The 16,053-nt window shown below is 38.3% G+C and overlaps 1 protein-coding gene across 1 annotated transcript in view; it reads left to right on the forward strand.

Annotated features, from left to right (window-relative positions):
• TLN2 (talin 2) overlaps positions 1 to 16,053 on the forward strand; it is a 190,969-nt gene that overhangs the window by 113,860 nt on the left and 61,056 nt on the right. Inside the window, exons 22-31 of the mRNA XM_074155555.1 lie at positions 1,671 to 1,837; positions 2,140 to 2,268; positions 3,798 to 3,911; positions 5,763 to 5,876; positions 7,116 to 7,250; positions 8,198 to 8,326; positions 8,951 to 9,053; positions 11,598 to 11,806; positions 12,612 to 12,731; positions 13,760 to 13,957. Of these exons, the coding sequence (XP_074011656.1) occupies positions 1,671 to 1,837; positions 2,140 to 2,268; positions 3,798 to 3,911; positions 5,763 to 5,876; positions 7,116 to 7,250; positions 8,198 to 8,326; positions 8,951 to 9,053; positions 11,598 to 11,806; positions 12,612 to 12,731; positions 13,760 to 13,957 (1,418 nt within the window). The remainder of the gene's footprint in view (positions 1 to 1,670; positions 1,838 to 2,139; positions 2,269 to 3,797; positions 3,912 to 5,762; positions 5,877 to 7,115; positions 7,251 to 8,197; positions 8,327 to 8,950; positions 9,054 to 11,597; positions 11,807 to 12,611; positions 12,732 to 13,759; positions 13,958 to 16,053) is intronic.

The raw sequence follows: 16,053 nt of genomic DNA on the forward strand, positions 1-16,053 counted from the left end.
TTGTATTATATAAACACAAGGCCAGGAAAGTAAATACAACAATACAGTTGTATTTATGTTACAATTGATATGAACAAACTAATCTTTTCTTGAAGAATCATTGTAGTTGTTGCATAGAAGAGGTAAAACTTTAAGATATCTCTCTTTAAGGAACTGTCATTTCAGCTGTGCAGCACTCTTCTAGAGGAAAATGTGCAGGGAAGTAATTAATGAAATTCTCAGTGTATTTTGACCTTAGAATCTTCTTTATGAGAAATCTGAGTGATTAATTTTTTTTTAAAAGATGCACAGGAATGTTTGCTAAACCACTCAATCTTCCAATTGAAAGCTGTGGAAAGTTTTCTAATGCTCTGTAGCTATTCTAAGGAATTTAATTACTGTAGATGTGCATAAGAAAGCGTGTCAAATTTTATGGTTTTGCTGTCACTTGCTTGTCATTCAACTTCGGTACAGAAGGATGCAGTAAAAGATATGATCTTACATAGGGTTTATTTTCTGTTCACAGTCAAACACCTTGTTGTGCAATACTTAGTTTTTAGCAGAAGGCATTCAGATTCCAGTCGCTGTTTCCAACTTATCACTGCACTCCTGCAGTTGCAATTTCAACAGCAAAGAGGCTCTGGCTTGTGACTGCTGTATTATTGCCCAAGCAGGTTGTTCTTTCTGTTTGTTTTACTGACTTAATACTGTAAGAAAGGGCATTTGAAGAGATTTTTTCAAGTGGAATATTTGGATTGTGAGCTGACTTAGCCATTATTGGTAAAAAATTTTAAGTGGAAAATTGCATACTGGGAAATAGTTGATAATCGCTAGAAAACTTTAAATTTTTTGCCTATGCCTGACCAAAGGAGCCTGGTAAGAAAGCGTTTAATTCTGAAGACCAGCAGTCATCTTTACACACAAGAAAAATGCTGCTTTGGTTTTCTTTCCCATGATTTTTTAAGAGCATGTGAAAAGAATTAGGCCTAAGACTCAAACACGTCTTACTTGATAACCTAAAGAAAGCCAAAGGCTTTATGGGTTCAAGTCTGTTAAGAAGGAGTTCAAGTATATGTTTTTGTGACTAAAGGAATTTACTCTACAAAGGGTATGTATCCACTTCAGAAGCATTGCTGTTTCATCTCTGTGCATCACCATGACCAGAATATGACTCCAGTATCTCAAATATATACCTTTTGGCCAACACCACCTAACCGGGGCTCAGTCTCTTCTGACAGAGTTCTTAATTTAGTTTATAATAGACAGAAGATAATTACCCGAAAGAACTTTCTGAAAAGAACAATAGGTGAAAGATGGATAATTTTTAACTAAAGGAGTTGAAATCTTGGCGGTAATCTGAAAGCAAAATTACTAGTCTTCACTGGGGCAGGATTTTCCCTGAACTGTATATTCAAAATTACCTTAAACTACTGATTTGGGGATTGTCTTGCTATCTAGAATGCAAATACATTGTTTTTTCTTAATGTCCACTGTAGTGGTTTCCTTAATTTATGTTACAATCCAGGATTTTGTTTATAAAGTTTCTAAGTTATGAACTATTAATGTATCATTTTCAAGTCAAAAGAATAGTTCAGCAAATCTAACTTTATTTTCATCTTGTTGAGATGACTTTTGAAACTGAAACTGAAATGCAGAGAGAAGGAAAGTAAAAATGTAATGGTATACCACAGGTGAAATGGTACGGCAGGCCAGGGTACTGGCTCAAGCCACTTCTGATCTCGTCAATGCCATGAGGTCAGATGCCGAAGCAGAAATCGACATGGACAACTCTAAGAAACTTCTGGCCGCTGCAAAGCTCCTGGCAGATTCTACAGCCCGCATGGTTGAAGCTGCAAAGGTACCAGGAAAATGAACTAATTATCACCTTAAAATTGTAGGGTTATACACAAAGAAGAGATGGTATGTGGGCTGTTATAGATAGGATCAAGCTTCTCTTGTTGCCCTTGACATCTCTGAGCAGATTTAACTCTATCTGAGCTTTAGCTTTTCGAACCTGATCCCTGGCTGCTTGGACAATTTTTCTGTATTCATCTTAGGCTACCCATCCTTGCTTCCACCCTCCGTAGGCTTCCTTTTTGAGCCTGAGTTTGTCCAGTATCTACTTTTACTCATGGTTTTTTGCTCTGAAATTTTGTGCAGGGAGCTGCAGCCAATCCTGAAAATGAGGATCAACAGCAGCGTCTGAGAGAAGCAGCAGAGGGACTGAGGGTTGCTACAAATGCTGCTGCACAGAATGCCATCAAGAAAAAAATTGTCAACAGATTAGAGGTTGGAAAGTAGATATTGTTGAATTTTCAGTTTACTGTTTTGGCAAGTAGAGATGGGTGTTTCAGGAAAAGTCCTAAGCACAGAATGATAGCACTGTAAGCTCAGTTCCAGAGTATAAGGCTTGGAGTTAGAGATGCCAGCACATGATACCATAATCTTCATAAAACTGAGCAACTTGTATCACTGATGTAGTAAGGTGTAAGAATTTGACTCGGAAAGCGTTTAATGGTGGCTTAGTCATAAAAATAGAACAGCTGAGCTTTCAAATAGCTGAGCTGAAAACAGTCCATTACTGTTTTAATTTATCTGTATGATCTGTCACTTACACACAATATCTTTTGGTGCTTTTACTAGTGTATCTGCCAAGAGTTTCATGTAAGTTTCTGTACAAAGATATGTTGAATTGCACCATATCCAATTAAACTGGTAAGTTATTCAGAGAATGAAAGAAGCAGAAATGACAATGAAAAGATAAATCGTAGCTGGTAGCCCAGCCAAGGGGGAGAAGGGCAACTTACTGTGCTTTAAACATAAAATATCTCTGAAGTTTGTCTTGTAGGCAAGGTTTATCTTCCCATTCTCAGCTAAAATGTAGAAAAGACAGATTTTAAAATAAAAAACAAACCCTTTTGCAATTACTAGTTTCCAACTGTGGTTTTACAGTAGTCTGATTCAAGTGCAATGACATTAGACAAACAAGGAGATCTAAATAGGTAACCATGTTCCGAAAGTGCATTTAAGTTACTGTATCTGGCTAGAACCAAAAATCAGGAGTGTTCCAGGAAATAAAGGCTGATGTCTCAATTTTCTAACTGGGTGCAAGAAAGCTTTATAGAAAAGATTTTTCTTTATCTTGCTGTTAAAACACGTACTGCGTTATGAAGAAGTGAAATGTGTAATGATGAGAATGAACTTCATGCTTGGTTGTATTTAGTGGGCCAATTAAAGGAAAGTATTGTGCAACATTTTGGAGTACCTTGGATAAATTGTAATAGGGAGAGGTTGATAAGACTCCTATGTATATGAAGGTCATCTCAGTGCGTTTAGACTCAGTAATACCAGTATTTTGTACCTCTGCATCATTTTGCTGTAGAGCAATCCCAGTAGAAGTTGGCTCCCTTGAGCCTTTGGTCAGAGGCGCTAATGTAGCAGTGTGAAGCACTATATGTACTTTGCCTGTTTTCTCTGGCCTTCTTTGTAAGGAAATAAATGATTAGACCATTTCTGCTCTCTGTAATTGACTTCTTTTTGTCATATTGCAGCCTAAGCTGTGAAGGAGCAAGAGCTTAGAATCCTTCTAGTTCCACCTTTTTCTTTATTAGCAAGTTAGAGATGGATAACAATGTTCAGCTCATTTTCATCTTGAGAGAGAAGCAATCCTGAGTTTCCTTAAAGCAAATCAAATTAAGGGCTATAATGTATTAATCTGTCAAAGTTGTTACTAACAAAGTTTCCTATAATATGTATTTCATCCTCTTTATTACTCAGACTTTTACCACTGATTTAACTCTGTTTCCCTTTCTCCAAAGATTGCAGCTAAACAAGCTGCAGCTGCTGCTACTCAGACTATTGCAGCTTCTCAGAATGCAGCTGTTTCAAATAAGAACACAGCAGCCCACCAGCAACTTGTGCAGAGCTGTAAGGTAAGCATATCACAACCCACTGACAAATAGCTCTTGAACTCTGCTTTATGGGGAACTGAAGATCACCTTCTGTAATAAGACTTGCAACCTCAAAAGAAGATTTTAAAAAAATCAAACCACAACCAAAGCCAACACCACACACGTTCATGTGTATGGATTCTGGAGAGCCCTCATTTATTGTATTATCCATAGTTTCCATGCATTACTGTATGGAGAGCTTTGAAAAGCTGTGATACTGTAAGTGCAATGCAGTACTTGACTGTTACACATACCCTTGCACAGACCTTACTAGAAATGATGGAGAGGCTTATAAACCTCTGTATATATCTGTTGAGTAAGAACCAATGTACCTGAAGCAAGTCCTTTAAATAACACTTTTGCTGCAAATCAGTCAGCAGCTTTACTAGAAGCACTGTGCAGAGGGGTCCGGTTGCTTAGAAATTTGTACACTGGCAAGAAGTCTTGGCCACGTGTTCAGCTGTCAGATGAGTGTGCAGTGAAAGGGGTCTGAGGTCTGCTGTGGAATAAAGGCAACTTTTGAATTTTTCACAGCAAGAGATGGGTAACAATAGTGATTTGTGCTATAGTGGAGTGAAATCCTTATTTAATGTGTGCATTATATAATTGGTTATACATCTAACAACACTGATCCTGCTCTTCTGATGTTCAGCCTACAAGCAACTGGGGCATTAAATCTCACTGTAAAAAATAAGTTACAGACATTGCTATGGGGTTAACATGATTCCTAGCTTGAAGTTAAAGCTGCCAAGAGCACAGATTTTAAGGTGTGCCTGAAGCCAAGCACTTTTTTTATAGTTCCAAGCTAGACTTCAGAGTTTGGTGAGAAGGTGTTTTCTTTTGTGTTTAAGCTACATCTGGCAGCTTAATTTATAATTCTGACTTATGTTGCTTCAGGGTTTTTAAAGAAATTGCATTTAAACAAAAACCTGAAAAAGATAATAGAATGCAAAAGAGTTTTCTTCTGGGTGGAAGAGCAGTTATGTGGGGAACAAGAACAAAACCATTAAAGAAGGCATCATTAAAAGCCACATTTAGCATTCAGCAATTATTTCTTGTCACAGTGGTATTCCTAAAAAATGTTGGAATTAAATAAGGTAGCTCAAGTACATCTCAAGATTGTGTTGTAGGCAGCTGCTATTTCAATATGAATTTCAAAAGAAAAGAGCTGAATCACTGTATTGTTTACAGTTCATTCTAATTTGATCTTGATGCTGATTTATTAGATAGCAGAGAAGATCTGATACCTACTTTTTACATTTTTGGGTGGTGGCGGGGGATTGGTATTGCACTGCTGAAGTAAGTGTCATCCATTGTTAAATGGATAGACAAGGAGCATGAATCTGGGCCGTTCAGGAATAAAGTTTTAGCAATACACACTTCAGAATGTTCCAGCCATAGTAAAGTTTTTGTTGTTAGAAGTCAAGGAAAAGTAGACAGAGGTGCTTGTGGGTAAAAGACGTTGTTACTCTGAAAGCAAGACACTTCTGTGAAAAATCTGTCACCTCCACTGCTGGCATTTGAACATACAAAGGGAGCAATTCAAAATATTTTGTTTACATAATTTTGCAGAAAAATCTTAGATTGTCTTATAGGATCTTTAAACTAGAGTAGCTTGAATAAAGATTTCTTAAGTAGAATGTCTGAAAAATCCTATGATGTATTAATGCACTTCTATGGAATCCTAAAAAATTCTGTGAGGGCTTAAGACTATTGTACCTGTGAATAGTACGGGTTGTCTTTAACGTGGGTGGGAAGGGGGCTTGCTCAGTTCAGAGGGTTTGGAGGTTTTTTTATTTATCTACTAAAAGCTTTTCCCTTTGTTTATTATAGAATGTTGCAGACCACATTCCTCAGTTGGTGCAGGGTGTAAGAGGAAGTCAAGCTCAGGCAGAAGACCTCAGTGCCCAGCTTGCTCTAATAAATTCCAGCCAGAACTTCCTTCAGGTGAAATGAATCAATCGCTGTAGTAGATTACATCAGAGCAAAAAGCATTTTTTAGTGCTGTATGTTTTTATTTGTGATAAATAAGCAGTAAACTGTTAAGAACCATGTAAAGAAGTTCATCGCTAACTGTGAGCCATAGCTGAGGAGAATTTAGTTCCTCAGGTCAGATGGCTGAAGAATGTTGAATCTGTGGAGAGTGACAACTGCCAAAATTGAGGATAAAAGTAACAAGAAAACTAAAGTGTATGGAGAAGAAACATTCATTGCTGTGGCATATGCCTTCTGGGAAAGAGTTTAAAGAACAAGATGGAGAGAATTCAGCATCTTTCTAAACAGAGGTCTGAATATGTGAGGTGCTGTTGTAATCTTTCCTAGTAACAGTAAAGTTAGTGTTGCAGCAACAAGCTCCAGAATTCTTCACAGATAAGACGGGATATCACCATGTTTTTTTAGATACTAACCTGCATATGTAATGGATCTTGATTGAAGTTTTGAACAAAACACCAGATTTGACTCTGTGCTTCTTCCAAAACATCTTTAAAAAAAAAAAAATATATATATATAATATTGGGCATTGATAACAAAACTATTGGGGTTATTGTTGGCATTACAAAAAAAACCCAAACAAAACACAGAAGAAACCAATTCTTCGTGTAATGACCTAGTCATTGAAATGATCCATCTCTCCTCTGGCTGCATATATAAACCGTGGTGATGGTGAGAATCAGCAAAGTATTTTAATCGTATTAATAGCTGTCCTTGTGAAAAGTCATTGCTTGAATTACAGTTTTCAATTTATAGAATTTTGGCAGAGTTTAATGCTTAGAAAAATTGAGAAAAATTTACCATCTCTACTACCTGGACTTGTTTGTACTCTATGGATGCTGAATGACAACACTGCACATTTAAATATTTTTAAGTAGTCTGCACGAGTGCTGACAGGCCTCAGGCAGACATTGCTACCAATGGAGTAGTCACAGTGCTATGAAAGCATAAATGAGTCCTGCTGCAGAGGACACTGCAATGTGAAATTATGACAGGATGCAGCATATGAATAAAAGGCTGGGATCTAGACAGTCCATGGTTGAGGAGCAGGGAAGTGCATTAAATGGTCATTACAGAAGACCTAGAAATTTCATGAATGTGTGAATGGAGGAAGCAGTTTCTTTATTGAACCATAAGCCTTCTTTAAAGAAAATGAGCTTGTAAACCCAACTGAGTTCACTTCTCTTTGAACAGCCTGGAAGTAAAATGGTGGCATCTGCTAAAGCTGCAGTCCCCACTGTGACTGATCAAGCAGCAGCAATGCAGCTAAGTCAGTGTGCGAAGAATCTTGCTACCAGCTTAGCTGAGCTACGAACCGCCTCCCAGAAGGTAGGTCAATACTGGTTTTAAGCAGCTGAAGCAAGATTTCTTGGATGGTGGTCACAGGCTCACTTCTGCTTGGCCCACTGTGTCTCCCCCAGAGGAATGGCTTATGCTCAGGCAGGGTTTACTTCTCAGTGTTGCCTTTTGTGCACAGTTTGCTCAGACTCCCAGGTGGCTTCTGTGTCGTAATAGAAAGGAGAGGGAGAACTGGCAAGAAAACTAAAAAGCTTGTGCTGACCTTTCCATACCAGAAAGACAGGAGGAGGGTGTACACCGCGGCATATCAAAGCTCTGAGCTGCTGCTGCTGCTGAAGGAAAGTGGGGAAAGGGGACCCTATCTCATGCACCTGCCAAACTGGGCAGAACCTATCTGCTGTGGTCAATGTGATTGTGAACTGGAGCTATCATCTTTAAAATTCAGGGAAGCAGAGGCTATCTGTGTTTCACTCACAGATTCATAAACTATGTATGGGTTTAAAAAAAAAAAAATCAGTGCAAAATCTACTCTTTTTGTGTCTGTACACTGAGGCCCCAAAAGAGCATTGTAGCACATAGGTGGCTACACCTGACCTAACGTTAAAATTTCCAGCTCAGGTACTGATCATTCTGGGCTGCCACAACAGAGGCTTCAGTGTGACTTCAGTCATGATGCATAGTTAGGCTGTTTGTCAAAGGTGAAGTCCGGACTGCAGCAGTTTTCTCAGTACCTGGGCTGCCTGGTGTGAAGGTATGTGTACGCAAGCTAAGTGCGTCTCACTCCCCTGGTGGCTCTTAACCTAAGAATATCGTGCAGGAGTTTGGAACGCATTTTGCATAACACTTAAAGTGCCTGCAACGGCCTCTGAAGTCATGAAAGCAATAATTTGGGAGGGGGAGATTATATCTGAAGCATTTACTATTTCTGATAGTGTCTTACAGCTGCTAACAGTGTTATTGGTCTGATTTCTGAATAGGCTCATGAAGCATGTGGCCCAATGGAAATTGATTCTGCTTTGAATACAGTCCAGACACTCAAAAATGAACTGCAAGATGCGAAGATGGCAGCTGTGGATGGACAGTTAAAACCTCTCCCAGGAGAAACTGTAATTGAGGAAGGATGTTCTTCATTTAAATACGAACAAACAAAGTTAGCTGTTAAAAATTTTAAGTATTAGAGGCAAAACAAGTCGTGAGGCTTTGGGTAATGATGTCACTGATAAGATTTTACACTAATTCTTTTAAAAAGAGTATATATTCCTACTACACCAGAAGTGTGTTCAGTGGCAGAATTACTCATAGGACTGTAGGGCCTCCTTCTCTATTGTACAAATTGCAATTTCATAGCAGCAATGTTTTGACCTTTTCTTGTCAAAAAGAATTTCTTTTCAATAGTGACAAAGATGAGAACTCTTTAGTTGAAGACTAGCAGTCCTGGTAGGCTTAGAAAATGACACGTTTTATTTGGGAAAAATCCCCTTCTCAGATGACGATATTTATTTCCATTGTTAGTTATAAAATAGTTTTATTGTTCTTATCTAATATATTTATTTCATCCTGGACAGGGAAAACACGCTAATCAGATTTCAGAGAAACTGTGGGTGTGTTTGGTAGCAGAGGTAAAAGCTTGGGTTTTGTGGACCGAGGAATTTTTTTAATATTGCTTAAAAAACAAGTGTGTTTTAATTGAGCTTAAACAAAGAATTTTGTTCTCTGCAATTTTTTCACAGCTTGAGAAATGTGCTCAGGACCTGGGAAGTACATCCAAAGCAGTCGGTTCCTCAATGGCCCAGTTGTTAACTTGTGCTGCTCAAGGCAACGAGCACTATACAGGTAGTGTTTTATTCATAATGTCTCTGCAAAACCTTTGCTTTCCGTAAAATACTTGATAGAAGGTTTTCTCATTACAGACTACTTATATCAAGGAGTTGCTTGCATTTTCTATGCTTGATAGTGAATTGCAGTTACTAGGAAGTTACTAGGAATTGCTAGTGTAAATAATGTGCTTCATAAAAGAATAGTGTTGCAATCTGCCGTGTGGCTGTATGTAATCAGAATATATTGAGACATCTGTTGTTTTTATAAATATATGCCACTGAGACTCTGTGAAGGACGGAACTAAAATGTAATGCAATTTAAAGGTCAGTGCCACTGGAAATGTTGCTATGTCAATTCAGAAGGTTAAATGGGTCTTTGGATATTTTTTGAAGCACAGAATGCAAACATACTTGGAATAGCTTGGTTGGTGATGGTTAAAACTGCGTCTCTTACTAAATGTTACCAGTTTACATGTATAATGCAACTAGTCTGTCTGACTTGTTGATCACATTTGCACGGTTTAACTTAAAGCCAACAGGGAGTGGGGGCACACAGACTTTGCAATTTGGTTTTGTACTGGTACTTTTAGAAACCAAAACCACCTTGATAAGGAAAATGCACCTTGCAGGCAGGGAAGAAGGTTTACTCTTAAATGGTAAAATGTTCTATCTCCTTATTTTGGTAAGCTGTTAAGCAAATGCTACTGTAGGATTTTTTTTTTTTTTAAATATTACTAATAAAATTCATTATGGCAATTACCACTTCATTGGATATAATTGCATCAGGGCTACATAACTTACAGTTGCTTTCATTTGAAGCAAATGTAATTGTATTAAGATGGCTCGTGTTTCTATTACAGTTATGCAGAAGTTAGCACTGGGTGTCTGGCAAAGTAATACAGATACTTGCAGCTGATATTGAATAATTGAATCTAGTAGCTCTCTCAACATCAAACTTACAAGAGCTGTTTGATTGGGAAATCCTACAAAGCAATGAGTTCCTTTTCAAAGGTCATATAACTATTTTCTATCTCATACTGTCATGTTATGCAAAAATTTTGTGTGCTCAAGCAAGCACGGAGTGTTTGCAGGTATTATGACTTTCTGCTGTTTCTCTGTGATAAAAATTCTTTACAGCTGATATTCACTATTTAATAATTCCCTCGTCTGCTACTGACACAGTAAGTTTTTTTACATGTTTTAGTCACATAATGACTGCTGCTAGACTACAGGTGAGCAAACCTTATTGTAGAGGATGAAAGAAGCACCAATTTGAAAGCAAAACTAATCAGACCTTTTTATTTTATGGTGCTATGGTAAATCAAATCAAACTTAAAAGATGCTTACTCATACTCTAAATAAAGGAAACAAAACGTGTGTACATTTTTCCTGAATTTAAGCACATAGGAAACTCTCTGTGATTTGTCAAATAGAAGGTTGTAACTGCACCATAGTCAGTAGTGTTTCTCTCCCTAACTTGACTTTACTTTGACATGTAATATCATTACATGTCACTTTCATTATCTCCTAAAGTTTCTGTGTTTAAAAATGTTCAGTTGATTGGAAGAGAAAATGTTAAAAGGCACTGGTGTTAAAATGCTAACATGGCTTGGGTGTTATATTTGCTCATGCTGTTCCGGCTTTCTAAACATTTCCAATAGGGATATAGAACGTTCTAATTATTTTTAATGTCTAAATATGAATAACCAAGAGGTCTTGTACAGCAAATGTGAACCTTTCTTTTGGTAGGAATAGCATGCTTTTAATATTATCACTCAAAATATATCACCTACATTAATTGCATGTGTTGTCAACTACACTATGTGCTAATTACGGTCTTTCAGAAGACTATTCTATATTGGTTTTCATTAGGGGCTGAATTAAATTTCAAAAATAGAAGAATGGGACCATTACTCATACAGTTGTATGCCTTAGCTCTAGAGCTGATGAATGTCCTGTAATGTTGGCCGGACAGACTGCAGAAACTAATTTCATGACATCTTCTCTGTGACTTCATTCAGTTATTCTTATGTGCTTGTACTCATGGTGATGTTAGGGTATATCAAGTTGTATCATTCCTAATGATCTCTATTAATTTTTTTTTAATTACTTGAACTTCATCTATTGCTGTGATTATTCTCTAAAAAGTCCAAAGTTGCATTTTCAGAAGCAGCAGAGATGCTGTGGCTCTGAAGTCATGTACACCGTTTTTGCAGAAAATCACTTTCCCAGTAGCTTGGAATATGAAGTTTTGCTCATTTCCAGGTTTTAGATTTTCGTCTTTTTCAGTCCATCACTAAGATTTAGTCATTCATGTAAAGCTGTGCCTGGAGCGTGTGGTCTTTGGGGTGTAACATTTACTTCATGGCTTCAATACCAGTACTTCTCTAGGCAAATGATGCTGTCTATTTCAAATGTGTTCATGTTTAAAGATTTCCTTTTAAACTGCGTTTGCAATGTTATTTTGCAATAGGATCGTTATCTGCAAATTCATCTATTATAAAATACAAAGATCGTCTTTAAGGGTACTAATAGAATCCTTGATGAAATCTGAACACAGGAGTTGCTGCCAGAGAAACTGCTCAGGCGTTGAAGACTTTGGCTCAGGCAGCACGAGGGGTTGCAGCATCCACTACTGACCCTGTGGCAGCACACGCAATGTTGGATTCAGCAAGGGATGTCATGGAAGGCTCTGCTATGCTTATTCAGGAGGCAAAGCAGGCCCTGGCTGCACCAGGGGATGCAGACAGTCAGCAGAGATTAGCCCAGGTAAGTCGCAACATAAGCAGTTACATGAATTATCAAACACCCAGTGAAACGCAGCATTAAATAACAAGAGAGAACAACAGAAAACAAAGCTGCAAAGAATGTGGGCTTTCTAGTTCTTCCAGCAACAATCAGATAGTATCAACACGCTTATGTTAAACAGCGCAGATGACTAAAATATACTTCGCACCATCTTTTGAAAAATAAACTTATACACAGATAGTTAAATGCTTCGCCCACAACATATTTGAGTATGCTGCTTGACTGCAAAAATGAAACAGCTGTTAGACTGATCATTATCAAATGAAGGATCTGAATTCATGTTATATTCTAAAAGAGAACGCATGTTTTCTACACGTGACACCACTGCTTTTGAAGGCTTCAGGGAGAAACAGGTTCTTTTTTACTGGTTTGAAAATGTCTATAATTGGCCTGTATTTTAAATAATTTCTTATGAGGAGGCATTTGTTTTAATGAGGACATTGTCTGAAAAAAGTAGTACGCAAAGGATTTCTGTGATTAGAATATGGTTAACTTCAGGGGCATTCCCGTATCTGCAGAGCTGCAGCCTTTATCCCAGGTGCCAGGCACAGTTGTGGAGCTGCCCTGCCAGCACTATCCTATCAAATGGGTGAGCATAAATAATGACTGCTGCTAGACTGCAGGTGAGCAAGCCAAGAAAGACACAAGCCTCAAAAATGGTCTTCCTGGAGTCAGAATTTAGGAATTGCTGGCTACAGAATGTGCCTCCTATTAGATAAATGACCACTTAAGCCTTTCTTGGTGTGGATGTTTTTATGTGTTGTAGGTGGCAAAAGCAGTGTCTCACTCCTTGAATAACTGTGTGAATTGTCTGCCTGGACAAAAGGATGTGGATGTGGCATTGAAGAGTATTGGGGAATCTAGCAAGAAGCTCCTTGTTGATTCGGTGAGATGTCTTTTAACATAGAAATAAATTTCAGAGAACAGAAGAGCAGATCTAGGTTCCCCACTTGTCAAATTATTATGTAGTAAATGTGCCCTAAGTATACTTCGTATAAGTTTTGTTTAAGTTTATGCAACTTTAAGTAGCTGCTACTTTGGTTAAAATGCTTTTTCTAGTTTATGGGAAAGGTAAAATGTGTTTGTGGTTTACGAAGGCAGTATTAAAGTTGTCAGAGATCACCATTATTCTGGTTTTTTTGAAAATGCCAGCTGTGACTTAAGGTTTTGAAGAATATGAAAACTTGGAAGTTATAATCCATCTCCCACCTAGAAGTGATCAGTTCAGTTTAAGGACCACTGTCATTGGTCAAAAAATGTCTGGTGGATCTATGGTCATTTTGTGCAAGGAGAAGAATTGTTATATTTCTGTTTAACTGCATTCATGTCTAAAAAGACCCTTTGTGCGCTGGTAATTTACCAGAAGATTATATGATTTGAACAACATTTTTCTGGACCTATCAGAAATCTGCTACCCTAGGAATGAAGGAGGAATTGTATTTTGGTATATTCGTGCAATGCCTTTTGGTAAAATCAGGTCAGGAATTTAGAGTCATTGTGAAAAGCTGCCAATACCTGTGTGGTGGTCTGGAAAGTTTGTTTGTGGAAGTGAACGATGACTTGGAGACCAAAATTTTGCCACTAAATTCATCACTTCCAATTTCGTAGTTGAACCATAAAATAGCTGTTGTCATCTCTGTCCCTTAAAAGGCTTATGTACTTGCCTGTCCCTGGAAAGAAACAGTGAGACTAAGGTGACTGTATAGATTTCTGGTTGATAGCTGTCCTGTAGTTGGACTATTCTGCATTCAGAACTGAATCACTACCAGTCCGGTTGCAATACTGCCTTCTAACTTGTATGTGAAGCTCACGTCTGTGTTGCGTTTAGTGTTCTTGAATTGCGTTGAAATTTCCAGTTGTGAAGGGCCGGTGTGATGCGATAGATAGTAAAATACAGCACTTGGTCTCTTATAGCTACCTCCAAGTTCTAAGTCATTTCAAGAAGCTCAGAGTGAACTGAACCAGGCAGCAGCAGACCTGAATCAGTCAGCAGGAGAAGTTGTCCATGCTACACGGGGCCAAAGTGGGGAACTGGCTGCAGCCTCTGGAAAATTCAGTGATGATTTTGATGAATTTCTTGATGCTGGTATTGAAATGGCTGGCCAAGCACAAGTAAGTTTTTTATCTTGATAACTGGGACTAAGGGTTATCTTGGGTATAGTGTCTTGCAGTGCAGTATATTGTTTGTCTGTAGCACAGTGCAATGTTCTAGTGTGAGCCTATCCAAATATGACAGGTGATGTTTCTTATGAAGCAGTCATCTGTAACTGGTTATCCAGAGTGAAGTCAGCTCAGCGTTTGCATTTTACACAGGACACTGGTATTTTCCCTGTGCCCAGTCAGAAATATGACTTCATACTTCTCTGTGTATTTTGGGCTTTAAGTAATTTGAGCTGTATATCTGAAGGTACAAAGGTGTTCTGACCTCTCAAAGCTTATGGGAAGGGTTGCATCTATTTTGGTAGAACTACCATGAAGGACATTTTAGCATAATGAGCACTGTTCAGAATTTAGCGCCGTTCCTTGCTAATTTTCAAATGCTTTAAGTAGAGGAAGGAAAAGATGCATTTAAAATCCGGACTTGATACTGCTCTGTAGTGCATGCTGGTGTGGAGCTGCTACAGAGTGGAGCAAGCATTTGACGAGGGCTGGCTAAAATGCCATGGATCTGACAGCAAGCTCTTGGCTGTCTGTTTAGTGATTTAAAATCTGGCAGAGTTCTATTCTGATGAACTCAGTAACAATCAGGAATGTTGTCACGTATTACTTAGTTTATTCCTAGTAGCCTAGGTACTCATTTGAAGTTGGAGATATCTCCTTTATTTTATCTTACTGCGTTTAGGTGTACTGAATTATGCTGATTGGTCATTTGGAGATGATTTAACGTAATAAATGTCAGCATATAGAAAAGAGTCATGTACCAGAAGAGCTAGGAGGACTTGCAAAAAAATAAAAAATTATCTGCAGCCTATTTTGCCCTAGTTGTTCCTAGGAGGAAATTGCAAACCTAAGAAATGATTGCTGAAACAAAACTAGCCAGAAAGTCTTGGGTGTGCCAGTCCTTTAAAGTCAATTATGAAGTGCCTCTGTAGAGCAGATGCTTTGTAGATAGAGCTCAATAGAGAGATTGGACAATGACTGCTGATTCTTCTCCTTCAAAACTTAATCATTCAGGTCCCATGAAGTGAGTTAGGCACCAAATGCCAGTGGATTCTCTGAAACTGAGTAGGAGTTAGGTACCTGACTCTCTTTTTAGCCATGGGCCTCATTGACTTTTAGAATGTTTCGTTTGAGGCAATTCAATGACGGCAAAGCTAGAAATGATACTGCAAATAGCTACTTGAAAAGAGAATTCCAGCTGCTGGTGACCTTGTGGCCCTTGCCAATTTGCTTATCCCGCTGACATAGTAGTTGATAACCATCTTAGTTATTAGTGGCTGGTCTTTCAAAAGAGAGTGCTTTCTGTCTGTGTCTAGTTATTTGCCCTGAACGGAAGCAATACCAGGTAGTTCAAATGCCAAGCAAAATGGGAGGGTAGAGAGGAAGCAAAATGTAAATATGGAGTAAAAACTATTCACATCAGCTGAGTAACATGCAACCTCTTTACACAGAACCCTGAACAGACTGTTAGAAAGAACAGATTCACTTCTACTGATCATTGACAGAAGAATCTAGTCACAGAAACTTGTCATGATAATGCAGTACTTCCCTGTAATTTTATGTATATTAAGGTTTTGTTTTCAAGCGATGGCTTAAAGTAAGTAATAGACCATCCAAGTCAGAATATTTACCAAAGTAGACTTATAGAAATGTATTTTCTTGGGATAGAGGACTTTCTGGAGGGATTTTTCTGTGTGAGTAATCTCAGTTGGATGCTAGAGAGCCTGTGGGTTACACAGAAGATACTAGAATACAGGCAGTGTACACTGAATAATGTGGATCAGTTGTGCCAGGCAGAGACACATGAGAGTCTTGACAACAAAAGCATTGTTCGACAAGTAGTAAAGTTTCTCCGTTGCTAATTTGTGAATACTGCTATTGTTAGAAACCAAGCTATTTGTTATAGGGGTTTCTTTTTCTGCTATGTAAGTGAAGCTAGAGGCACCTGTCCGGGTAAACAGAGGCTTAGGTCTATCTCCTCTGGAGTATAGTCCCCTCCATGTCAGTGGTTTCAGGTGGATAAACAAACTGGGTTTCCAAATGCAGTT

Source organism: Numenius arquata, chromosome 11 (assembly GCF_964106895.1).
Source record: "Numenius arquata chromosome 11, bNumArq3.hap1.1, whole genome shotgun sequence".
Taxonomy (NCBI): Eukaryota; Metazoa; Chordata; class Aves; order Charadriiformes; family Scolopacidae; genus Numenius; species Numenius arquata.